The sequence below is a fragment of the Molothrus aeneus genome, unplaced genomic scaffold (genome assembly GCF_037042795.1).
Source record: "Molothrus aeneus isolate 106 unplaced genomic scaffold, BPBGC_Maene_1.0 scaffold_35, whole genome shotgun sequence".
Taxonomy (NCBI): domain Eukaryota; kingdom Metazoa; phylum Chordata; class Aves; order Passeriformes; family Icteridae; genus Molothrus; species Molothrus aeneus.
Window position 1 is genome coordinate 2,252,706 of NW_027099016.1, and position 24,227 is coordinate 2,276,932.

General features: G+C 54.7%; 2 protein-coding genes and 1 pseudogene across 2 annotated transcripts; 1 reads left to right on the forward strand and 2 right to left on the reverse strand.

Annotated features, from left to right (window-relative positions):
• LOC136570616 (zinc finger protein 850-like) overlaps positions 1-24,227 on the reverse strand; it is a 172,271-nt pseudogene that overhangs the window by 18,443 nt on the left and 129,601 nt on the right.
• On the reverse strand, positions 442-10,116 carry LOC136570558 (serine/threonine-protein kinase PAK 3-like). Its single transcript, XM_066571031.1, has 11 exons — positions 10,072-10,116; positions 7,391-7,428; positions 6,347-6,984; positions 6,042-6,105; positions 5,162-5,210; positions 4,013-4,122; positions 3,138-3,255; positions 2,645-2,744; positions 2,023-2,219; positions 978-1,115; positions 442-531 (listed from the first exon to the last, which is right to left on the reverse strand). Exons 1-11 carry the CDS (start codon positions 10,114-10,116, stop codon positions 442-444), a joined length of 1,587 nt encoding a protein of 528 aa, XP_066427128.1.
• Positions 17,185-23,003, forward strand: LOC136570559 (zinc finger protein 345-like). Its single transcript, XM_066571032.1, has 4 exons — positions 17,185-17,189; positions 17,935-18,798; positions 21,963-22,126; positions 22,789-23,003. Exons 1-4 carry the CDS (start codon positions 17,185-17,187, stop codon positions 22,977-22,979), a joined length of 1,224 nt encoding a protein of 407 aa, XP_066427129.1. The 3' UTR covers positions 22,980-23,003.

Genomic DNA, 24,227 nt, shown 5'->3' on the forward strand with positions numbered 1-24,227 from the left:
TGCATGGAGCACCTGGGCCTTCCCCAGGCCCCTTCTGCCCTCCTGCAGAGCCGGTGGCATTTTCCAGCACACACAGTTTGTAACCAAGAGCCGGGTGCAGCCGAGAAGGCTCCAAGCGCCTCCTTCCAGGCTGACTCTGCAGGTGCCGAGGCTGCTCTGGGCTCTGCCAGGGCTCTGCTGGGGCTCAGCTCTGGGCCAGGCTGGGCCCGCTCTCCCCTCACATTGCTCCGGGCAGCTGAGTCACGGCGGGAGAAGGAAGGGACACGTCAGGGGAGTTGAGGTTTAAGAGAGTTTTTATTCATAAAACTTTCATAACAAACAGGCTGTTCTAACTACCATAACTAACTAGCAATGCTAACTACCCTAACTAACTGCCAGTGCTAACTACCATGACTAACTAATTGTCCTAACTACTGTAAGAAGAAGCTGTCCTCAAGTGCTTCATCTGCTCTGCTGCTCCCTCAGTTGCTTTGCTGCAGTGATCAGAGGGGTCAGGCTGGAGAGAGGCTTGGCTGATGATAAAAACGGGTGCTGTCCAAAGCATAAAAAGGAAAGAAATGAACTGTTACTTTCCAGAGTCAAGTTCCTCACAGGCTCTGTTGCAACAGGACAAAGGGAAATGGTTTGAACATCGAGGGAAGCAGGCTCAGATTAGATCTAAGGAAGAATTTTTTAACCGGGAGAGTGGGGAAACACTGACAGAAGGTGCCCAGAGATGTGGGAGGTGCCTCCTGCCTGGAAACATCCAAGCTCAGGTGAGGCAGGGCTCTGAGCCCCCTGAGCTGCTTGAAGATGTCCCTGCTCGCTGTGGGGCACCAGGTCCAGATGAGCTCGAAAGGAGCCTGCCAGGCCACAGCAGGCGAGGATTCTGCTCGCTCTGCGCGTGGAACGCAGCGAGACTGGAGACTATCGGAGGGGGCCCCACAAGAAAACCCCTCCCTGGCGCTGCTGCTTCCCCTGCAGCCCTTGGCTCTCACCTGCAGCAGCTCCTGGGCAGCCCAGCGCCGCTCCTCGTCCGGCTCCAGGCTGCACTCGAGGAAGTCCCGCAGCAGAGCCGACAGGCGCCGGGGCTCCTGCAGCTGCGGGGTCCCGTTCTGCCGGATCAGAGCGCGAGCCTGCAGGGAAAGCAAACTCAGTGCTCTGCCAGCTTCCTTCACACCCACACGGGCTCACATCCACCCCGGGGCCTCAGCCCCAGCTCCAGGGGCACTTTCCTCCCTGCCAGAGATGCTGCTCAGAGCTCATTTTGCTATGCCAAGCAAAAAACCCAAACCCTGGGGCTGCCACAGCCACTGCAACATCCAAATGATCTCGCCTTGAGAGCCAGTTTCATTGGCTGGCTTTGTTAGTAGGAACCTCCATCAGAAATAGCCCATTTTGCTTCTCCAAATATGGACACCAGCTTTACAGGCCATTTTCCAGATTCACTGTGGTTTGCCTGTGTTATTTCAGAGGATTCTTCCATCAAGTGCATTTCTGCAGTGCCACTGACACTCAAGTAAATGCATTCCTGATGCCCCATCCCAGAAACTGCCAGGCAAGAAACAGGAGGTTTGTGATGCTGAAAGCTCAGGCTTGGTGACACAGAAAAAGTAGCTTGGACTAGGAAAGAAATATGTTAGACTATGGGGATGTTCAACCATCATCTTCATGTTTTCAACAAGTTTCCCAGTGAGAAGAATCAGGGGAGATCATCTTGCAAAACCTCTTTTAGAAACTCCTGCAGAAAACTTGTTGGGTTTGGGGCTGGGATTTGGGGATGGTGTGGGGTTTTCTTGCAAGATAACATTAGAGCTGATGCACTTGCTTCATATTTCCAGGTCATCCTCTCAGCTAGAAGAGCTGCAACAATGAAAAGCCCAAAGCAAATTGTTGCTGGAGACTGCAGAAAATTCGTCTGTGTGGAGGCACAAGTCCTCTGGGAATTCCCTTCCCATGTGCAGAAACCTCCAGCTGCTGCTCCCAGTGCAGGGTCCCCCTGTGCTCGCAGCCTCTGCAGCCCCTGGAGAATTTGCCTCTTACCATGGCCGCCGTTTCCCTGAAGTAAGGAGGTTCTCCTTCCACCATCTCGATGGTCACAATGCCAAAGGACCAGATGTCCACCTTGGGGCCATAAGGAGATCTGGTCACAACTTCTGGGGCCATCCAGTGAGCAGTGCCCACCATGGAGCTGCGCTGGTCCTGCTCAGGGCTGAGCTGAGCGCAGAGGCCAAAATCAGCTGAGGACAGAAACAAACCCTGTCAAAGGCAGCTGCAATGAGGAAACCAAGCACAAAGATTCAATCTACTGCACGCTCAATCTGAGACTGCAGTAGTGAAGTCAGCTGGAAAAGTCCTTAGGGCTGTAGCCAAGGAAAGATGGAACTGGGTCCTTCAAGAAACCCTCAGCTTTCCTGCAGTGGCTTTTACTGATTCCCTTGGAGCTTTAGATTCCCACTGCTGCCCCTCTGGAAGGGCCATGGCCAGAACAAAGGCACTGCTGGCCCCCTGCTCCTCTCCTGAGCTCTCTGCAGGGGCAGCCGCTCTCAGCTGGCAGCAGGGGCCAGGCAGTGCCCCCAGCAGCCCTTGTGGGGCTCTGGCCCTCCCTGGGAAGCAGCCCCAGCCCCGCAGCCCGGGAGCGCCGTGCCTGGCCAGGAACACCCACCCAGCCTGACAGAGCCGTCCATGCCCAGGAGGATGTTGGAGCTCTTCAGATCCCTGTGGATCACCCGGTTGGAATGGAGGAAATCCAGGCCCTGCAGACACTGAGAGAGAACAAGAAACACGAGGGCAAAAACCAATGGCTGGAATATATCACACCAGAAAGGACAGCTCAGAATTCTGCCAGCAGCAGCTTTGCTGTGACAGGCCAGGAGTGCAGTGCACACAAGCTCCAGGCAAACAGTTCAAGGCAAAGCTGAGAACAGCAAATCAAATCCAAAGCACACAGAGAGTACCACAACAGCAGGAGAGAGAACAAGAACAGAGTAGAAGTGCAGTGATGCTGGAAGGCCATTCACTGCAGAGGCTCTTTCTTCTCCAGCTCATGAAAACAACACAGAAACAAAGCCCTGAGCATGGAGCCACTCCTGTTCTCACGCCCTGTTTGGAAGGACCATCGTGTCCCAGCCATGGGAGTGACAAGCAGGATCCCTCACCTCCCGACTGACAGCTGCCATCTCTCCTTCATCCATGCGCGTCTGTCTGACAACGTCCCGCAAAGTTCCTCCATCCATGTATTCCATCACCAGCCAGAGATCTCCATCCACAAGGAAGCTGGAAGAGGAAAACAATGGCATGGAGATGAAAGTGCAGAGCACAATTCTCCCATGGAAAAGCCTGGAGGGGAGTTTTGTTTCCAGGTCACTTGTCAGTGAGGACAGAATCAGATGGAGAGACATTCCTGCCAGGCTGCCCAGCCCTTGGAATCTGCACAGTCTAAAGGGGAAGGAGACACCTGTGAGAAAGGAGAGGCCTTAGATGGCAAGCAGGTGAAAAATGCAGTTTAGCAACAGCCCAGATCAATATGGAATCACAACACTTGGCCCCAGCTGGTTCAGCTTCTGAACTCATCAGTTCCACCATTCCCTCCAGAACAAGGCAACACAACTGCCAGGGTTATCCAGGGCAGGAGGTCATGCAGCACTTGGGACAAAAGCAGTCAGAAAACCTTTCAGAAAGTCCCTTCATAAACAGGCAAGGCCAGTGAAAAATGGGCAAATGAGGCATTTCTGGAAACAAGAACTTGGTCTTCCTGGCATCTGTAGCAATGGAAAAGGGCTGGGAAGAAGAAGCCAAGGGAAATAATTTCTGCTGTGGTTTATCAGCACTTGCTGAGAGACACAGCAAATGGGGTCAACTTGAAGGAAAAACCAAAGCAAAGCAACAAAAGCACATGGAGGGAGTGAACTGCCAGGCTGTTGCTTTGGGAAGATGTGGCTGGGTCAGGCATTTTCAAAACAGGCTACAGACTCCGGATGCCAGGAAAGGTTAACGCAGGGCCCGGGCTCGGGATCAGAGCTGAATCACTCACCTGTCCAAAGAGTTGACAATGTTGGGGTTCTTCTTGTCCTTCAGGAGCAGGATCTCATTCACAGCTCGTTCCCTGTTCTGCCCTCTGAGACTCATTTTCTTGATGGCCACCTGAAGGGACATTGCAGCCTTTAACTGGAGGAGTCTGTGGCAGGAGGCCACAGCAAACACGGAGTGAGTCTTTGTGGAGTGACGGAGCCGGGCTGTGCCAAACTGCCTTGGGATGGGACACAGAGCTCAGCAAGGGCCATTCCCACAGCCCATTGCTCTGCCAGCTGGGGGCTGCTTACAGGACACATGGCCAGAGACATTTGGCCTTGCAAGCTCTGCAGAAATGGTCCCTCAGCTGTCAGCCTCAAAGCTCTAACAACATTCTCTGCACCTACAGTCTTCTCAAATGGCCTCAACACTCCTACTATTATTATTCAAACCCATTTTGCAAGCAGGAGGTAATTCTGGTTCTGTGAAAACAGAGCAAAACAGCCAGGAACCCCTTAGCAATTCTATGGGATTTGGTCATGATTTCAGATCCAGCTGCTCTGTTTGGGATTGCACAACAAAGCAGACACGCACACCCATTGCTCAGGTGATCCCTGTCACAGGCTGTCACTGACACCAGACCCAAACACAACTTCAGGGTTTAGGAGAGAGCTTTGCTCTGGACATCCATCTCCTCATTTCTCTCCCTCTCTCTCTGTGAACAGCTGAAGGAGGACTAAAACCCCAAATTGAGCTCAAGCAGGATCTCTGCCTAATTAGGCCTTGAGGTAGCCTTTGAAAATGAAAGGCAGGATGGACATAATAGTGTTATAGTTTAGCTAAGAATAGCTAGATAATGTTCCTATCTGAGGCTGGGATGAAGATAAATTGAGCCTCAGTCTCCAGAAGCTGATGCATTCACACTTTTAGATATGAAGGCCAAGCCAGCGTGTCCTGCTCTGACAGACACCGCTGCCCTCCTTGCATTCCTTTGGCGCTTCAGAAGGACCAAGTCTGTCCCAGCTGTGCTCTGCAGGCTGACACTGCTCTGCCTTCAGAGGAGCAGCCTGGGCAGGAAAGCTCTGCTGGCCCCCAAAGCTGCAGCCACAGCTCCCAGCAGAGGGGAAAGCCCTGGAGAGCTGCCAGGCGTGCTGGGCGTGTTGGCACTGACCTCTCCTCCAGTGGCCCTGTCGAGTCCTTTATAAACGGTTCCGAAAGCCCTGGAGACAAAACAGCAGAGAAGAAAGAAGCAGCGCTTTAGGCCCTGGCAGGGAAAGCCAGCCCAGACAGGAGATCTCTGCTGCCTGCAGCGTTCACAAACACCTGGGTGCATCGACCCTTCCAACAACAGCACAGCAGCCACCAGCCCTCTGCCATGCAAGGTGTGCAGGAGAAAACTGAGACCCAACACAAAGGAATTGGGCTGGAGAAAATCCCAAATGTCCACCCTGAATTGCTTTAGTTCAAAACCTGAGGTGAGAAATGGGTGTCTAAAGACCTGGAAAAGAATGCATTTCATCCTTTTCCATTTCCTGCCTAAGACCTGCAGGTTCCACAAGGGCCCTGCCATCAGGCAGGTGATGCTTTTTCCCCCCAAGTGCATCAGCTCTGTGTCTGTTACTGAATGGATGGGGTCTGCTACCTGTGCTAGAATAGAGCACTTATTAGTTCATCTCTGGTTTCTGTTTCTAAACCATTAGGTTGATAATCCTGACCAGTGGATAGTTTTTGAAGGAAAATATTTGAAAGAAATCTTCTTGAGAACTGTTTTCTGACAGTCACCAGATGGTGAGTTGCTCTTTTAGGCAATCCAGTTCCAGGGACAGAAGATCTTCCAGGTCCTGCTCCTTGCTGCAGGCAGGACACTGCCAGCCTCAGGGGCCTTTGACGGCGCCTTCTGACCACAGTTATCAATTCTGATCAGGACTGAGAGACAGCAGGATGGTAGCCCAGTGTCTGAAGGTGCTTGGAGCTCTCCTGACTTCTCACCTGATCCTGCACCAGCACAACACCCGGCCCTGCTTGTGCAGCAGTAGTTGCCGTGCACTTACCCTTGGCCAATCTGCTCCACTTCCAGGTATTTCTCGGCAGGCTCCGCCTCGCTCACGGTGTTCCCTGAAAGAAACCACGTGGAAGACGCTCCCTCCCAGAGTGAGACCCCGCCTTGCAGCAGAGCCACAACCAGCCCCACTCCCTGGGGCCGTGAGCCCCTTGGTGTCAGCTGGGGAAGGACAATCAATGGCTCGGTGACATTCAGCTGCAGAGCAACACTGGGTGCAGCTGATGCCCAGACACACACACAGCACCTGCTCGGGCACCCAGGAACAGAGCAGACGTACTCAGCTGCATCAGGCACCACTCCCCTCTCCCCTCTGGCTGCCCGGCTGTGCTGCTGTCAGAATGTTCAGCCCAGGATCCCACAGCGGAGGGAGGTTCATTGTCCTCTTCCCAAGCAGAGGGAGCTTCTCCATCCTCTTCCCAAAATGCTGCAGCTTCTCCATCCTCTTCCCAAAACGCTGCAGCTTCTCCATCCTCTTCCCAACACGCTGGAGGTTCGCCATCCTCTTTCCAAGCCAGGGGATGTTTGCTGTCCACTTCCCATGCTGGGAGATGTTCACTCTCCTCTTCCCAAGCCACAGGATGTCCTCCATCCTCATCCCACACTGGGAGACATCCATTGTCCTCATCCCACTCCGTGGGAGCTTGGCCACTCTGGTCCCACACCAGGGGACATCCACCGTCCTCGTCCCAGGCCGGGAGATGTCCCCTGTCCTTGTCCCACCCCGCGGGAGCCTCGCCGTTGCATTCCCACCCCGCGGGATGTTCGCCCTTGTCTCCCAGAGCAGCGGGAAGTTCACTGTCATCTCCCGGCACTGAGGGAAGTTCACCATCGTCCCCCAGAGCAGCGGGAAGCTCACTGCTGTCTTCCTCCTCTTGGGCCTCCTCTTCGGAAGCAGAGGGAGCCCCAGGAGGTGCTGGTGCTGCTTCTGTGCCCTGTGGACAGACGGCAGCGTGAGGGACGGGAAGTTCTATCTCAGTTATCACCTTATTTATCCTCAGCTGCACATCCAGCTGCACTAAGCAGAAATGGGGTTTGGAGCTGTTCCAACTAAAAATGGGCTAAAGTCGACATTGCCACTTATTGTTGGGAATTCGATTTTCCACCATAGCTAAAGCCAGCAAGCAATCCTCTGCCTGCAAAACCAGACCTGCAGCTCTTCAAAAGCTCTTCAGCAGAAAATGAGAAAACTGATGGGAATTCCTTTGCTGCTGCTGCTGCTGCCGCAAAGACACTGACAGGAACTTTCCTTCAGCCTCCCAGGCTGGCCCTTGACTGCCACATGCCGAGCTCACAACTTGCTGCACAATTCCAAACACCAAAGGTTCCTTTCCCACTCACCGAAGGAGGAGCTGCTCGGAATCCAGACAGGAGGTGCCCTGCAATGGGAGAGGGAACATGAACCCGATGCTGTTAGGAGAAAAACTGCCAGTGCTGGGGAATGCCACGGAGCAAGGCAACCCCAAGAGAGCATTTTGCTTTCACTGCATCCCTCCAGGAGCCACAGTCCCTTCCCACAGCAAGCAAGAGAACAAGCACAAAACACTGGGCTGGGTCAGTTCTTGGCTGGAGCAGCAAAGGGAGGGAGTTCCAGGCTCTGCTGGCACAGACTCCCTGCTTGAGGGAACAGAACCCCCCAGGGCTCATTGCAGATGCTGTGCACGCCCCACTGGCTGTAGACACCCCCTTTTTCAGCTGCAGCTGCTGGCAGGAGCTCTCCCAAAGCAATGGTGTCTTCATGGCAATTTGGTTCCAAAGTCAACTCAGCTCCAGAGGAAGAACAGAAAGCACACAGCAAGCCCAAAGCCACAGATGCTGCACCGAGGGAAAACCTCAACTTACGTGCCAAGTGGGTTAAAAAATACCCCGAATAAGCCACAGAGTACAGAGTGCAAACTGCAGCAGCCACGTGCTGGATCATTTTGGCTGCGCTGCACACGCCTGCAGCCTGTAGCCCTGCAAGCACAGAAGGACAGGGCTGGGCTGGCTGCTGAGAATGCCTCGGGCAGGAGGATCCTCCGGCAGCGAGCCCAGAGCCACTCTGGGCACTGAGGCCTCCGTGTCCCACAGCAACGGGAACACCACGGCGACGTGGCGCTGTTCCTGTGACATCCCAGCAGCAGCTCACGCAGAAACCGCCTGGAAGGTTCTCCTGTGTCACAAAGGAGCACAAAGAACCCTCCCAGGGCACAGCCCATGGCCCAAAGGATGCAAGACGAACTCGGAAAATGCAGCAAACAAGGACACCCCATAGCCCAGCCTGAACACTGAGGAGAACAAGGACAGGACCAAAGCAAAGGAAACGTGACCTTTAGTCACTGATAGTTCTGACTAAAAGCAGCAAGCCTTGTTCCATCTGGGATCTTTGTTCTAGTTCTAAAAACAAGCAAGGTCCTCCACTCTAAATACACAGAAGGCAGGAACTGGGGACGAGGTGGGATTAGGAAGGAGGAGGAGGAGGAGGGAGAGGGGAAAAGGGGGAGCAGGAAGAGGAGGAGCAGGAGCAGGAACAGCAGGAACAGGAGGTTCCAGTGCCCCCTGTGGCCGCAGCCACGGGACCATCGCCCCCACCTCGTCTTGCAGCTCAGTGGGGAGGGGGAGCTCGTCCCAAATCTATCGGGGGGTCCCCGAGAGGGTTTTTTATTGGGGTGTGTTTGGAGCTCGCAGATTGTGGAATTGACCCCAAATATCATCTGGTGTCTCTGGGAGGTTTTGTTTTCTCTGTGTGTGTAGGTTTGGATCTTGCAGGAGCCCAAAGCTGAGCCCCTTGTGGGATATTTGGGGGCCCACGTGGCCATTGCCCAGTATGGGCAGGGGAGGACATTGGTCCTGGGGACCCCTGGGAGAGCAGAGGAGGGGAACCCATGGGACCCCCAGAGTGGGGAGAGCAGAGAGGGGCAATCCCAGAGCTGGGGGACCCCGGCAGACTGGAAAGGGGGGGAGCCTGGAGAGGAGGGACCCCTGGGATCCCTGGGATCTCAAAGTAGAGCATCAGGGGAGAAGAGCCCCCATGGACCCCTAAAAGCCCCTGAATCATCCCTGAGCAGGACGCTGGAGAATGGAAAACCCCTGGAACCATTGGACCCCCATGATCCTAAGGAAAGGAAACCTCTGGAACCCCAAAAGTGGAGAGATCAGCAATAGGGAACTGCTGGGAGAGTTTTTTGGGGCTGAATCTTGACATTGTGGGGATTTTCATGGACAGAAGACTCCTGCTGACTTCTAGAGATGGACCTGGCCAGGAGGAGCCTCTACTCCAAGGCGCTCCCACCTTGGTTTCCCCAAACCAGGGTCTGTCATTCCCAAGCTGTGGCTGGACGGAGGAGGAGGAAAAGCCCCAGAGATTCCGCACGAGGAGGGGCTGCAAACCCAGCCCAGGGAGCTGCAGGGAGGAAAGAGCCCCCCTGAGCCAGGAAGGCGGCCGGAGATCCAGCCAGAGCTCAGAGCTGGTGGAGAAGCCTCATGGCAGGGAGAAGCCCCACAAGTGCTTGGAATGTGGGAAGGGTTTCAGCTACAGCTCCACCCTGATGGAACACCTGAACATCCACACTGGGGAGAGGCCCTGGGAGTGTGGGGAATGTGGGAAGAGCTTCAGTGGGACCTCCGACCTCAGCAAGCACCACAAGACCCACACTGGGGAATGGCCCTAGGAGTGCTTGGAATGTCAGAAGAGCTTCAAGTGGGATTCAGAGATCGTCACTCACCAGCACTTCCACACCAGGGAGAGGCCCTGCGAGTGTCCCGAGTGTGGGAAGGGCTTCGTGCACTGCTGCAGCTCCATCTCCCATGGGAGGATCCGTGCTGGATGATCCCCAGTGACCCCCATTGGGCAGAGCCCTGGTGACCCCTGTTCTGGGTGATCCGTGTTGGATAGGGGGAAGGTGCTGGAGAGATTTCTTTCCCTTCTCCTTGTGCTGCTGTGATTTGGTTGGTAATAAATTCCCTCCCTGTGTCCTGGCCAGGTCTGTTGTGCCCGTGCCGGATTTGCTGAGGGATCTCTCCCGGTCCTTGTACTGACCCACGTCATTGTCAAAGTGCATGAACAGTTGCCGGTTGTAGATGAACATTACCTGTCCCCTGTTCCTGTACCAATAAACCCAGTTTGCTGAGATCATACCCAGACCCATCCTGCCGACTTTGTCAGCTTTATAAAGCAGCCGTGAGCTCCGGGCTCCTGAGTGCCGGACGCTCCAAGGGCCTCGGCAGCGCCAGGACGCTCCAGACTGGGACAGCCAGGCAGGGCAGGAGGAATCACTGCCCCTTTCCCCTCCCTGCTGCTCCATGTCCCAGCCCAGCATCGCTGCAGGACAGCCTCACTGCCAACGCCATCCTGCCAGGGATGGACTGGGGGGATCTCCTTCCCCTTCCCTCTGGCATGGAGGCAAATCCCATCTTCTCCTTGTCCACCCTCCTTCTTCTCCTCATTCTGTCCTACATCCATCGATGTTCCTTTCCCATCTCCTTCCTCCCTTGTTCCTGCCTTTTCCTTTTCCCTTCTCCCTGTCTCTTCCTCTCCTTGTCCTTCCTCCCTCACACACTGAGCTGTGGACAGAGACCAGGGAGAACAAATCCCTGCCACAGAACCTCGTGGAAGAGGCCATTTGGAACGGCTCCACCGCACAGGAATCCAATGGGGAGGAAAAGCCCCAGAGATCCCACATGAGGAGGGGCTACCAACCCAGCCTGGGGAGCTGTGAGGAGGTAAAAGCCTCCCTGTGCCGGGAAGGGTTTGGGGAATGTGAGAAGAGCTTCGGGCAGAGCTCAGCCTATTCCTGGTGCCTCCAAAAACGGCGGTGCCAGATGCAGAGATCCCCCTGCAGATCCATGGGGATGCAGAGATCCCCCTGCAGATCCATGGGGATGCAGAGATCCCCCTGCAGATCCATGGGGATGCAGAGATCCCCCTGCAGATCCATGGGAATGCAGAGATCCCCCTGCAGCCCCCGGAGCAGCCACGCTGGAGCACGGGGATGCCTGAGAGGAGGCTGTGACCCCGTGGCCAGAGGGGCCCCGCTGGAGCAGCCTGTCCTGGCAGGACTGACCCCGGGGCACAGTGACCCACGCTGCAGCACTTGGAGGGGGGCTGTGCCCCGTGGGATGGACTCAGCTTGGAGAAGTTCCTGGAGAAGTCTCCGGTGGGAGAGAGCCCAGGGTGCAGCAGGGGAACGACTCCTGTCCCTGAGCAGAGGGAGAAGCCCCGGGGCATGAAGTGAGCACGGCCCCATTCCCTGTCTCCGGCACTGCCGGGGTAGGAGGTGCAGCTGGAAGGAGGGAGGCGTGGGGGAAGGCTGGATTTAAGGCTCTTCACTTACTTCTCATTATCCTGCTCTGAGTTTTTGGAGTTTTCTGTCAGAAATCTCTCCCCTCGCCCACTCATCCACAGGGCTGGGGCAGTTTTCCCTTTTTGGGGGAAATCAAAGCGATTCCTTGATGCTCCTAATTAAAGGTAGCAGTAGTGAGGCTCCGGGGCTTCCCGCTGACCGGAGCCACCGAAGCCGCAGTGCTTCGGCAAAGCCATGGCGGGAGGTGCGGAGAAGTTTGTTTGTGTTTTCAGCTCAATCCCCTCGGGCCCGGGCCCGTTCCAAGGCTGTTCCTCATCTCCGGCTCTGCCCTCACGCAGCCCGGGGGGCCCTGAGAGCGCGGGGCGAGGCTGTGCCGTGTGCAGAGCCCGCCCCTGGCTGCGATTGGGCGACGGTGCCGTCAGTCGTGGTTCTGGCGCGCTGATTGGTGGGATCGGGGCGGGGCAGGGCCCCGGTGGCGGCCTGAGGGCGGCCGTGGCTCGGCAGCGGCGCCACTGGCGGAGCGTCTGTGCGGGCCCGGGAGCGGCGGCAGCGGCCGGAGCGCGGTGAGGCGGCGGCGGGGGAGCTGGGAGGCGGCCGCAGCGCAGGTGGGAGGCGCGCTGGGTTGTGCGGGGTCTCGGGGCTCGCTGCGGGTCTCGGGGGCGGCAGGGGGCTCAGGCGGGTTCGTTGTGCCGTGTCCGGCGCGTGTTGCCGCTGGCGTGAGGGCGCTGCGGGAGCGGCTGCCCGCGGTCTCCTTGCGGCCGCTGCCTCGGCAGGAGCCGCTGCCGGAGCAGCGCTGGCTCGGCCCGGTTCCTGTGGCTGGGACAGAGGCGGCTGCCCCGTGCCCGGGGCTGTGCGGGACATTCACGTGGCCGGAGGTTTCTGTGCCTAGAGGAGACAGAGGAGTCCTGTACAAGTGACTTTATTGCTGAGCAGAGGGAGAGGCCGTGGCGCATTTGCCGTGCGCTCTCTGCCATTGTTGTAGTTCGCAGCCTCCTTTTTATCCTCATTTTCCCGGCCTCATCGCCCTCTCCCTTTGCCCACTGGCTGCGGTACTTGGACGGTTCAGACCTCCCGATCCGCCAACTGCATGTCCTCGTTAATGTGCACCCCCACTTTTGTAGAACAGCCGATATTCCTGGCTCTGTTAAATCTTTGTTCTTTTTCTCAAAGTTCATTAATTTAGAGGAATTTTGAGCAGCAGTCCGTGTCAGTTTCCTATTAGATCCAGATTCCTTCCCCTTTGGAGTTAATTAGCTCCACACTCCTGGATTTCCTTCTCAGCCTTTTCCAGACCAGGTGTCTCCAGCTGTGCCGGGGGCAGTGTCTGGGGTAGCTGTTGGTTGCTGTTTGCTGCTGGGCGTTGATGTTTTGTTGCTGGTCGTTATCTCTGTGGGTGTCTTTTGGGCTATTCCCAGTCTGTAGAGATGTTGAACTCATCTCTGTTGAGTGGTGTAACATCCTTTAAATAAAACCTTTAAAATTCCTTTCCCCAAGGCAGAGACAAACGAGCCTGAGAGAAATAAGATTTAAAAGAACCAAAATGGGTACATTTTGCAGCAATGCAGTCGCAGTCAGCCCAGAGTGTGGGTGTGAGTGAGCCCCAGAGTGGAATTGTGCCGTGGTGCTCCCCAGCAGCTGTGGCAGTGCAGGCCCAGCCAGCGCTGAAGCTGCAGCAGTGGCAGCAAGGCTTGGCCCAGTGGCTGGAGGTGCCAGAGGAGGGTGGCCAGGATTTCCCAGGGTTTGAGCAGAGGATCTGTGGGCAGGCCCAGGGGCTTGGCCCGCTGTGGAGCCCTGGCTGCTGCTGCGTTGCCTTCAGGGCAGGCTCGGGGGCGGCTCCCATGGTCCTGCTGCAGGCGGGAAGTGCAAATCTCCGGGGCTTCAGAGCCCCTGAGGCCAGGCTGAGGGGTCCCCCCGTGTTCAGCTGTGCTGGCGGCTGTTTCTGGCCTCAGGGACACTTGGCATGGGCCCCTTGGCCACCAGTGGTGCTGCTTTGCACTCCTTAGGCAGGAGCCGATGTCCTGGCTGGGTGTTGGCAACAGCAAAGTCCCAGGGCAAGCTCTGTGCCAGCCCAGCTTCCTGTGGGAGAATATACCTTGATCTCTGATCCAGTGCTTGCTGAAGCAGTCAGAATTGCTTTTGCCCCCCTGTTAGGTGCCATGGTGTCAGCAGAAGATATTGAAGCCTTCCTGCTCAGGGCATTTCAGTGCCAGGCTCTTACAAGCACCCAGAGCTCGGCGGGTTGAGCTGAGCATGGGGCGGTGACCTGCGCTTTGTCTGATTCCCCTTCCTTAATAACAGCCTATCTTGTAGCTCTTTTCCCTTCTGCTGCCCTTGCAGAGCCATCCACGAACACATTTTCTCCCTCAGTCCAGGGATTGTCCCATCAATCTCTCCCAGCCTGGGTCTGGAGCTCTGTCCCTTGAATGCAGTCCTGGGTTTCTTGCCAGCCCCTCTCCAGGCTGTTCAAACAGGAGCTGGGTTAAACCCTTGCCCTGTCCTCAGTTCTGAATCCTCCTGTGCCACTGAACAAGTTTCATACTGTAATAACCGAGCCCTGCTCATCCATTTAGAGGCTCTTTTGGTTGTCAGAGCTTTAACTTGATGCCAGACTTGAACTCTAGGAGATCCTCCTGTTGTCATCAGTTTTCAGGCCTCAGTTCCCATGTGAGCTGTGTCTGCACAATTCTGCAGACATTGAGTGTTTAACCCACTCTGGCCACTGGGTTAAACATTTTAACACAAGAATTCTTCGGCATGGCCCTGTTTAACATCCACCTATAATTAAAATTCTTTCTCCCTGTCTAGGAGGGCCAGGGCAGGAGCCTCAGTTAATCTGCTTTTTAACACTTGAAAATTCTGTGATTCCTCCTTGTGTCCATCCATCCAGTTTCTTGACTGGAGTGTTGTAGGGAGAGATCCCTGGCTCCAAAGCCCTGCCTTTAAGAGAGAGTCAGTAATAAGCTGTAAGCCCTTCCTTCCCTCTCTTGGAATAGGGTATTGATTTTAAATCAATACAAGCAACCTCTTGTCCTTGTTGCTTCAAAGTAATTTGGTGAGGCTCCATATCTAATTTTCCCTCTTTCCCTGGACTGTCCACATTTGTGGGTTCACTTCAGCATAGGCCTTGCCAGACATTTGACACATAAGTACAACATCATAAGCCTCTGTATCACCTTTTACAATATAAAAATCCAGCCACCAAATTCCTTCCCAGTAAATTGCAATCACAGTAGGAAGAAAAAGAAATTAATTTATTTCAAGCCTATCCCCTACATCTCCTAGTAGTGGTTGATGAAATCATACCTGCTCATCTTTCCCACTTATTCCCTTAATAATTAAACCATGCCTTTCCTATTTTGCCCATTAGGTCTAAGATTCAGAGTGGATTGAGAGGCCCCTGTGTCCATCAGGAGAGGCCTCCTCTCAATGCAGACCCACCTGAATGTTCTCAAGGGCTCCAGTGTGGAGGGTCCCTGGTGTGATGGGAGCTGTGACAGCCCTGCCAATCCATGTCCATCAAGGGGTGGACTTGCTGGTCCTGAGGGTGCTGCTGTCTGTGCTTGCAGTGTCCTTGTGCCCTGCAGCTGGAGCCCTGATTCCTTGCCAGGGGCTGTTTGGGTGGGCTGTCCCCTGCCGAGGAGGGCAATGCCTCTGCCGGGTGCTTGTGGCCGAGCCCGTGCCCTGGGTGCTGGGGCCCCCTTGGGCCCTGGGGTTGATCCCTCAGGGGCTGTAGGAGCTCTGCCCTGGCCTTTGCCTTCAGCCTGGCCTTTTGCTGCTCCCTTCTTGCATTCACCTGCTGGGCCTTTGTGCCCAAGTGCTGCAGGGCCTTCTTGTGCCCCTCCTGCAGCCCCCCTCAGTGCCTGTGGGTGCTCATCCTCTGACAGCTGCTGAGCTTTCTGCAAAATCATTCGTTTCTGTGGTGATCCCAACAAAAGAAAAGAAAAGAAAATCTCAGTCCTTCCATGTATAATCCACATTTCCCAGGTGTTCCTTGCTCCTCGTCCCTGTGCTCAGGGTGCCCTCCCCAGCCCGTATCCCAGAGCCGGTCCCTGTCCTGCCGCAGTGTCCAAAGGCGCCCCCCGGCGGGCAGGGCCGGCAGCTCCACGGGGCCGGGCAGCGGCCGGGGCGTCCCGCAGCCTCCTGGGGGCCGGGGGCCACTGCCGGCCCTGCCCGGGGCTGGTGGGGTCAGGCAGCGCCCGGCGCTGAGCCCCGGCTGCCCCACAGCCCCGGCCCGGCCCCGCAGCTCCCCCCAGGCCCCCAGCCCGTGCTCCCGGTCCCGCACCTCTGCGCCCGGTGCTGCCGCTGCCCCCCACAGAGAAACCCCCTGAAACCCTGACCTCCTTGTTTTCCTCTCCTGGAAACCGGGGATACAAATGATCAGCCGGCAAATGTTGAGGATAAGACTCTGCTGAAAAACATCCAAATTCTGAGTATTTTTCTCTTCCTCCCCTTTTCTTTTTCTCACCACATAGATTCCTCCTGCTGCTTCCTGCCTTAACCATATTCCTGCACACTCCCCTTCACCCAGTCTCTTCCCAGCACACCAACACCATCCATCCCCTGTTGTCCAAATCCCTTCTCCACTTCTCTTATTGCCCCCCTGGGTGTCCAAGTCCTTAATTGCCTCTGAGGGAGTGTGCAATCTACCTCAACCTTCTCCCAAGGGACCCTTCAGAGATATTTTGGGATCATCATCCCTTTGGCACAGGACCCCTTCTTGGCTTTCCCTTTTCTGTCTCCATGGGTGCCCTGCCGTGCTCACTCCCCAAAGATCCCAGTGCACTCACTGATGAGATTTTCAGTGCTCTCTCCCTGCTGACTCTTCACAGCCCCCCCCGATGTGTCACTCGTCTGTCTCCTGGTCACTCTCAGGTACCCAATCAGTCCTCGGTGCTGCCGCCCCCAAGGGGGCTGATCACCCAAACTGGGTGAGGCACCTTCAGCTGCACTCACTGCCCGCTGCCCCAGACGGTGGAAGGAATTCCAGACGAGTCCCAAGGTGTGTGGAAAAATTGACATCACCAGAGGATTCTGTCCACAAAGCAGACAGAGGAGTCCTGTAAAAGTAATTTCATTCCTAAAGAAAGGGAGAGGCCATGGGACATTTCCTACAGGGTCTCTCCAGTTGGTGGAGGACACAGCCTCCTGTTCATCCTAATTTTCCCAGCTGTATCTCCCTCTTCCTTTCCTCATTGGGTGGTGTACTTGAGAGGAAGAGACTTCCCAATCCACTTACTACATATCCCCTTGACATGCTCCCTACTTTTGTGTAGCAACCGATATTCATGGCTCTGTGAAGTCTTTGTTGTTCTTCTTCTCGAAGTTCATGAATGTGGCAGGACCTTGGCTGAGCAGCAGTCTGTGTCATCAGTCAACAACATTTTCTTAAACTGATGGCTTCTCCTGTCGCTTCCTTACGTACAAGTTCCTGGGTGTATCTCTCAGCAGATTCACAGCATCTGATTGTAAAGACACTTTCCTCTTCTTCCTTTCATGGGGATCCCGCGTTTGTGGGACATCCCCCCTGGAGCAGGGTGTCCCCGCCTTGCTGCAGCCCCAGCCCTCAGGCAGCGCTCAGCCAATCAGAGCACGCGGCTCTGATGACTCAGCAGTTGCCAGGCAGACCCGCAGCTCTCAGCGTTCCCCACCTGCGCCCAGCGCCCCCCTCGGCCCCAGCGCCCCCCTCGAGCGGAATTTGGGGAGGTGGGAGTGGGGCAGCGCCAAGGCCGGGCCCCCCCGCGCTGTCCTGGCGGGAGCGGCTGCAGTGGGGACCGAGTGCGGGCGGGAGCGGCCGAGAGCCCAGCGCTGCCCCAGCCCGACCTGCCCCAGCTCCATCCCTGCCCCTGCCGTGGGATGCTGTGGGTTTGGGGGCAAGAGGGAGCCGGCAGCGGGTGCTGGGCCTGGGGCAGGAGGAGAAGGGAAGGAGAAGCAGGGTTGAGGAACAAAATGGTGAAACCCTGGACGTGGGAGGAAAAGGTGGGATTGTGCAGGAGAAGGAGGAATAGCAGGAGGAAGAAGAGTGTGAGGAAGAGCAGGAACAGAGGAGGAGGAGGAGGAGCAGAAAGAGGCGGCACCACACGGTTCTACTCCTCCCTGTATCTGCAGCCTCCCCCCCAGCCCCAGGAGCTTTGTCCGTATGCAGCAGGTGACCAGGGGAGGGGGAATCCATGATTTTCACAGAGGCCGAATCTTGGGGTTTCTGAGCTTTACTGGGCAAATGTTGGTGCTTTTGTTTTTTGTGAGGGCTGAATCTCTGTATTTTGAAGGAGGTTTTTGCTGAATATTGATGTTTGGGAAGTTTTTGATCTGCATCTTGATGTTTAGAGGATTTTTGTGCTGAATCATGGTATTTTGGAGGTTCTTTCAGACACAAGATGCCCAATGACTTTACCAGATGAACTTGGGCATGGAGGTTTTCCCAGTCCAAGCTGCTCTCCTCTTGATTTTTTCTGCAAACCAGGATTTTTAATTCTCAGGGTGTGGCCTGATGGAGGAGGAGGAAAAGCCCTGAATGTATGTCATGAAGAGGGGCTGCAAACCCTGCCCAGGGAGTTCTGGGGAGGAAAGAGCCCCCATGAGCCAGGAATGCATCCTGTGATCCAGCCAGAGCTTGGAGCTGGTGGAGAAACCTCATGGCAGGGAGAAGCCACACAGGTGCTTGGAATGTGGGAAATGTTTCAGCTGGAGCTCCAGCCTGAGGCAGCACCAGGTGATCCACACTGGGGAGAGGCCCTTTGAGTGTGGGGAATGTGGGAGGAGTTTCAGCCACAACTCCATCCTGATCCAACACCAGAGGATCCACACTGGGGAAAAGCCCTTTGAGTGTGGGGAGTGTGGGAAGAGCTTCAGGCAGAGGGGCCAACTGATACGACACCAGGTGATCCACACTGGGGAAAAGCCCTATGAGTGTGGGGAATGTGGGAAGAGCTTCAGCATCAAGTGCCAGCTGACGGAACACCAGAAGATCCACACTGGGGAAAAGCCCTTTGAGTGTGGGGAATGTGGGAAGAGCTTCAGCCAGAAGGGCCACCTGACGGAACACCAGAAGATCCACACTGGGGAAAAGCCCTTTGAGTGTGGGGAATGTGGGAGGAGCTTCAGAGGAAGCTCAGCCCTGATTCGGCACCAGGTCATCCACACGGGGGAACGGCCCTACACCTGCTTGGAATGTGGGAAGAGCTATGGGTGGAACTCTGACCTGAGAAAACACCAGCGCACCCACTCTGGGGAGAGGCCCTACGAGTGTCCTGAGTGTGGGAAGAGGTTTCACAGGAGCTCCGATCTCCTCAAACATGAGCGGATTCACACAGAGGAGAGGCCCTTCCGCTGCCCCGACTGTGGGAAGGGCTTTAAGGAAAACGCCAAACTCACCATCCACTGGCACATCCACACTGGGGAGAGGCCCTACGAGTGTCCTGAGTGTGGGAAGAGCTTCTCACAGAACTCTCACTTGACAGAACACCAACGGAGGCGCCACTAAGGGAAGCCCTGTGAGTGCCCCACGTGAGGGAAGAGCTTTGTGCGCTGCTCCAGCTCTGTCCCCCATGAGACGATCTACATTGGATGATCCTCAGTGAGCGTTGTTGGGCAGAGCCCTGGTGATCCATGGTCCTGGTGATCCGTGTTGGGAAGACACCTGGCTTGGAGGCTCCACATCTTCCTGGTTCCCTGTGGGCAGCTAGATAAACCCAGCAGCAGGAACATCCATTGGGACACAGACCTACAATGGGAATTCCTTGGGGAGGGCAGATTTGTTGACTTTCAACCCCATAAAATCTTTTGCATTCAATCCTATCTTCTGGTGACATCAGGGAGTACTGAATGGTGTTGAAGGTATGTTCAGGGTGGACTATATGATGTTTGTATCCCCAGTCTGTTCTGTTTATGCTGAATAATAAGTTTTGTACCTTTAAGACTTGTCCTGAGAGTGAAGAGGGAGAGAAGAAATGCGGTATTTGTTTTCAGAAACTGCACTCACTCCTCCACATTCCTGCTCCTGCACTGTGTTGTCTGCCATGGACAGACAGCGGGACAGAGCTCTCCTTTGCTTTTAGTTAGTTTTAGCTAACTGAGGTAAAGTAGTTCCCTACCGTGGATTGTTTTTCCCTTTTCTTTGGACCTGTTTAAACCTGCTGTGTCCTGAACACCAGAAGAGCACGGGCAGCTCACACCTGTGCCCCACCAGGCCGGGCCTGGGCCGCGGCATTTCCAGCACCAGAGGGACTGATAAGGGACTGAGTGAGCTGAGCTACAGCCCACAGAGGGACTTGGTGAGTTTGTCTCTCTTTTAGAGCAGCAAGAGGTTTTATTGTTTAATATTGTTTAGGTTTTATTGTGTAATAAACAGTTTTTTCCACTTTTCTTCAAAGAGGTATTTTATTTTTCCTGAACCAGTTGGGGGACACATGGACATGGAGGGGGACATAGCCATTCATGGGGATGTGGGTGGACACAGGCATGGATGGAGATGTGGGGAACAATGACAGGGATGGAAACATGGTGGGGAGACAGCCGTGGGTGAGGACATGGTGGGACATGGCCAGTGACATGTGGGGACATGGCCATGGCTGGTGCCATGGGGGGAACTTGCAGGGGATGTGGGGGATGCTGGGTTTGAGGGAGTTGAGGGTTCCTGGGAGGGATTTGGGGCTTGCTGAGGCCTTTGGGGACCCCAGGCCAACTGGCTCTGGCTGTGCTGGGAGACCCTGGGGGAGGTTCTGGGGCAGCTGCTCAAGGACCCCCTGAACTGGAGCCCCAGCCGGGCATTGGGCTCCTGGAAGGGGATGAACATCTTTGTCCCCAGGAAGAAAATCCCAGCACCCCCAGGGTGTCAGGGGCAGCTGAGAAGCCACAACAGGAGGGGAAAGCCAGACAGAGCTGTCACACTCTTAAACTACACCCCAAAAGTCCCAAAACTGAGGGATTGCTCCCAGGAAAAAGCAGCCAGGAGATGCATGAATTGAGGGAAAGGGGGGATGTGACCCCCCAGACTGAGCAGGAGGGACCTGCATCCCGCAAAACCAAATAGGGACGAGAGGTGGAGCTGAAGGCACGATGGGAAAGGGGTGGGAGTGCAGGGAAAAAGAGGATTCAGAGTAGGAGAGGGATGGGATCCCCAGATTGAGTTGGGAGGGGTCCTTGGGTTGGGGGAACGATAGGAGAGGGGAGGGAAAGTTGGGGATGGGATAGAAAAAGGGTGGTTCCGTGGGGATCCCACTGTGTCCCCATCGCTTGATCCCTGGAGTGATTCCCTGGGGCTCTGGAGGGGAATGGATCTGCACTGGGTGGATTCCCAAGCCCCCTGCCCATCCCTGGGGGGCTCATGGGGCTTTCCCTCCACCCAAATGCTGCAGCCATGGGAGAGAGAAGGGTGTGAAAGGAGGATCTGGATTGGGCATGGAGGAGGAGCAATAGGAAGAGGAGGGAGAGAAGAAGCGGAGGATGGGCAAAGGAAGAGCAGGAAGAAGAATAGAAAGAGGAGGAGCCGCAGCAGAACCACGCTGTTTTCCCACTCGCCCGCTGAGTCTGCAGCTCCCCTGGCCCTGGCAGCATCTATCCCCCCAGATCTCACAGGTGAGCGGGGAGGGGGAACTCACCCCAAATCCATTGGAGGATCTCTGGGAGGGTTTGTTTCAGGGGAGGGGATGTTTGGATCTTGCAGGGCCCCAAGGGTGAGACACAGATGCCCCTTTGGAGAACTGTGGAAGGTTCCTGTGGCAAACTGTCTGTACTGGCTGGGGCAGTGGTACCAATTGGGGGGGACATTGGTATTGGGGCTCTGATTGGCATCAGAGTGGGGAGAGCAACGAAGGCCAATCCTGGAGCTGGGGGATCCTGTCAGCCTGGAGGGGTGGGGGAGGCTGGAGATGAGCAGGGTCTGGGCCCATCCAACTGTGAACAGGGCAGTTGCTTTTTGAGCTGGACTTGGGAAGCAGGACCAAGGGCCTCACCTGTTGTTTTTCCCCCAAGCCAGGATTTGTCAATCCCAATCTTTGTCTGGATGGAGCTGGAGGAGGCTGCGAGGAAAAGGAAGATGGCCTGGGACACTGAGGCAGGCAAGGAGGAAGTCACTGCCCCTTTCCCCCTCTCCTCTGTTTCATGTCTCAGCCCAACATTTCCTCTGGCTGCAGGACAACCCCGCTACCAATGCCATCCTGCCAAGGATGAACTGGGGGGATCTCCTTCCCCTTCCCTCTGGCACAGAGGCAAATCCCATCCTGTCCTTGTCCACAGCTCCTTCCCCTTCTCATTCTGTCCTTCTTCCTTCCTCATTCCTTCCTCTCCTTTTCTTTCCTTTCCTTCCCCAGGCACTGAGCTGCAGACGGAGACCAGGGAGAGCAAATCCCTGCTGCAGAACCTCATGGAAAAGGCCGTTTTGAGCAGCTCCATGGCATTGGAATCCAATGGGGAGGAAAAGCCCTGGAGATCCCACACAAGGAGGGGTTGCAAACCCAGCCCCGGCAGCTGTGAGGAGGAAAGATGCCCCCTGTGTCCAGAAGGCAGCCAGAGATTCATTCAGAACTCAGAGGTGGTGGAGACAACTCGTGGCTGGCAGAAACCCCACAAGTGCTTGGAATGTGGGAAGGGCTTCAGCCGGAGCTCTGGAGCTCAGATGTGATCTGGCTCCAGGTGATCCACATGGGGAAATGGCCCTACACGTGTGGGGAGTGTGGGAAGGGCTTTGGGTGGAGCTCCAACCTCATCAATCACTGCAAGATCCACACTGGGGAGAGAACCTATGAGTGTCCCGAGTGTAGGAAGTGGTTTCTGAGCAGCTCCAATCTCATCATAATGAGTCAAAGGATCAGCTGGAAATGTATTTACGATAATTGAAAACTGTGGATGAGTCAAGGGGCCAGCTGGGAGTATAACTGAGATAGTAGAAGATTACATATTTTAGTTAAGATTTTAAAATTAGTTAAGAAGGTATGTTAGCTAGCAAAAATCACATAGGTTAGTGAAAGAGTAACAAATCTATTAGAAAGTAAAGCTCGGAGTGACAGGGATAGATGTAGCAATTGTGGAGGAGCAGAGACCATAGAAATATCTTGCCTTAAGAATAATCAGTTTGGAGAGGCTTGGACCATGACCAGCAGATCAAAAAGTCCTGCAAACTCGCCATGGGTGAAGAGTTTACCATGAGGAAGAGAGCTTTCTTCTTCACATACGCCCACTCCCTTATTTCAAAATCCCACAGACCCAATTAAGGCAGCGCAATTGCGCAGACATATTAGGTATTCAGCTGATTATAATACAAAGTGGGCAGATAATGATTATGTATTATGCATCCTTAGAAACTGCTTGGATATGTAAAACCTTTTCTGTATAAATAGAGAGCAGGAGTCTGCAACTCCTTGCACATCCATTTGGAAATGATTCCTTATATGTCCAGAACTGCGATAAAATACCCTTCTTTTCAACTTTAATTAGTTGAAGAGTTGTCTGTCCGGGCTTCAGTACATCAGCAGATTCACACTGAGGAGAGGCCCTTCCACTGCCCCGACTGCGGGAAGGGCTTCAGGCACAACTCCACCCTCGTCACCCACAGGCACATCCACACTGGGGAGAGGCCCAATGAGTGTCCTGTGTGTGGGAAGAGATTCTCCAGAAGCTCTCACTTGGGCCAACACAAATGGAGGCACCATTAAGGGAAGCCCTGCCAGTGTCCCCCATCCCGGTGTCACCCCCTTTTTTCTGCCCTCAGAGCTCCTGAGCCAGTGGCAGCCGCAGCCCCTTCCCGTGGCCTTGCACCTGACTGGGACCTCCTGTGATTGCGCAGGGAGGATTGGGGCTGTGACTGAGCAGGGAGGGTGGGGGCCAGGGAACACTGGGTGCTGTGGGTCTGCCCAGCAACTGGTGAGTCATCAGAACTGCTCTCTCTGATTGGCTGATCCTTGTTCATTGCATTCTCTTGTTGCCTGTGGAGAGGCCTGGGAGTTGAGAGAAGGAATGGGACAGATCCCACCCTGAGCACTGCCACAGGGAGAACAGACCCAGCCTGGGCACAGGGAGTGAATTTATTTACAAACCAAATCACATCAGGACAAAGAGAAGGGAAAGGAATCTCTCCAACATCTTCCCCCCACCTAGGGGGGTTAATGATGATGGAGAGACGGGGACATCTGAGTTTAGATCAGAAGCCAATTTTATTGAGTATGCCAGGGATTTATATGGGGTTTTACTTGTATGGTAGTTATATAGGGCTCCATTTTTTGTAACAATTTCCCATTGGTTACACATTCTTCAGGACATCAGGTCACCTGGTAACATTATCTTATCACTAAGTTTCACATCTTGTTTCTTGGTCCCCTCTTGCCCAGGGAGCCTTAATCTGTGTCTGTCCCTCCCACAGTTTCTGCTCAATCAGGCCTAAGATATCAGGCCCCTTAATCAGTTCCACTGTACTTTTTGTTTTATTCCCCATACCTCCCCCTATCCATTCAAACAAAAATACACTCTTAAGTGTCTTGTCTATTAATTTTTTCACACACTGTAAAATACAAGGAATAACCATAACAATACATAATACAATGCCTAATACATAGAAGCCTATTTTAACTAAATTTTTTATCCATCCACCAAGTCTCCAATCCCCCAGAAGTTTTCCTAGCCCTGTAAACCCTGATACCACTGGGTAATCTTAACCATTTTCCCAAGTACATAAGTCTGTTAGAGGTTAAACAGGCGCTGGTGTGGTGGTGAGGTCCTGTTCACAAGGGTTCTCCGCCAATGTTGGTGTTCAAGGTGAATCTTCAGGTGATGCACTCAAAGATTCTTAAAAACGGCTTCACATTCTTTGCTGGAATCCACTCGGGACCATTCTCTGTGGAGACACAAGCAAAACCTCTACCCCAGGTGGCCTAAGGATAAGGCCCCAATATCTTACCAGATTCTGG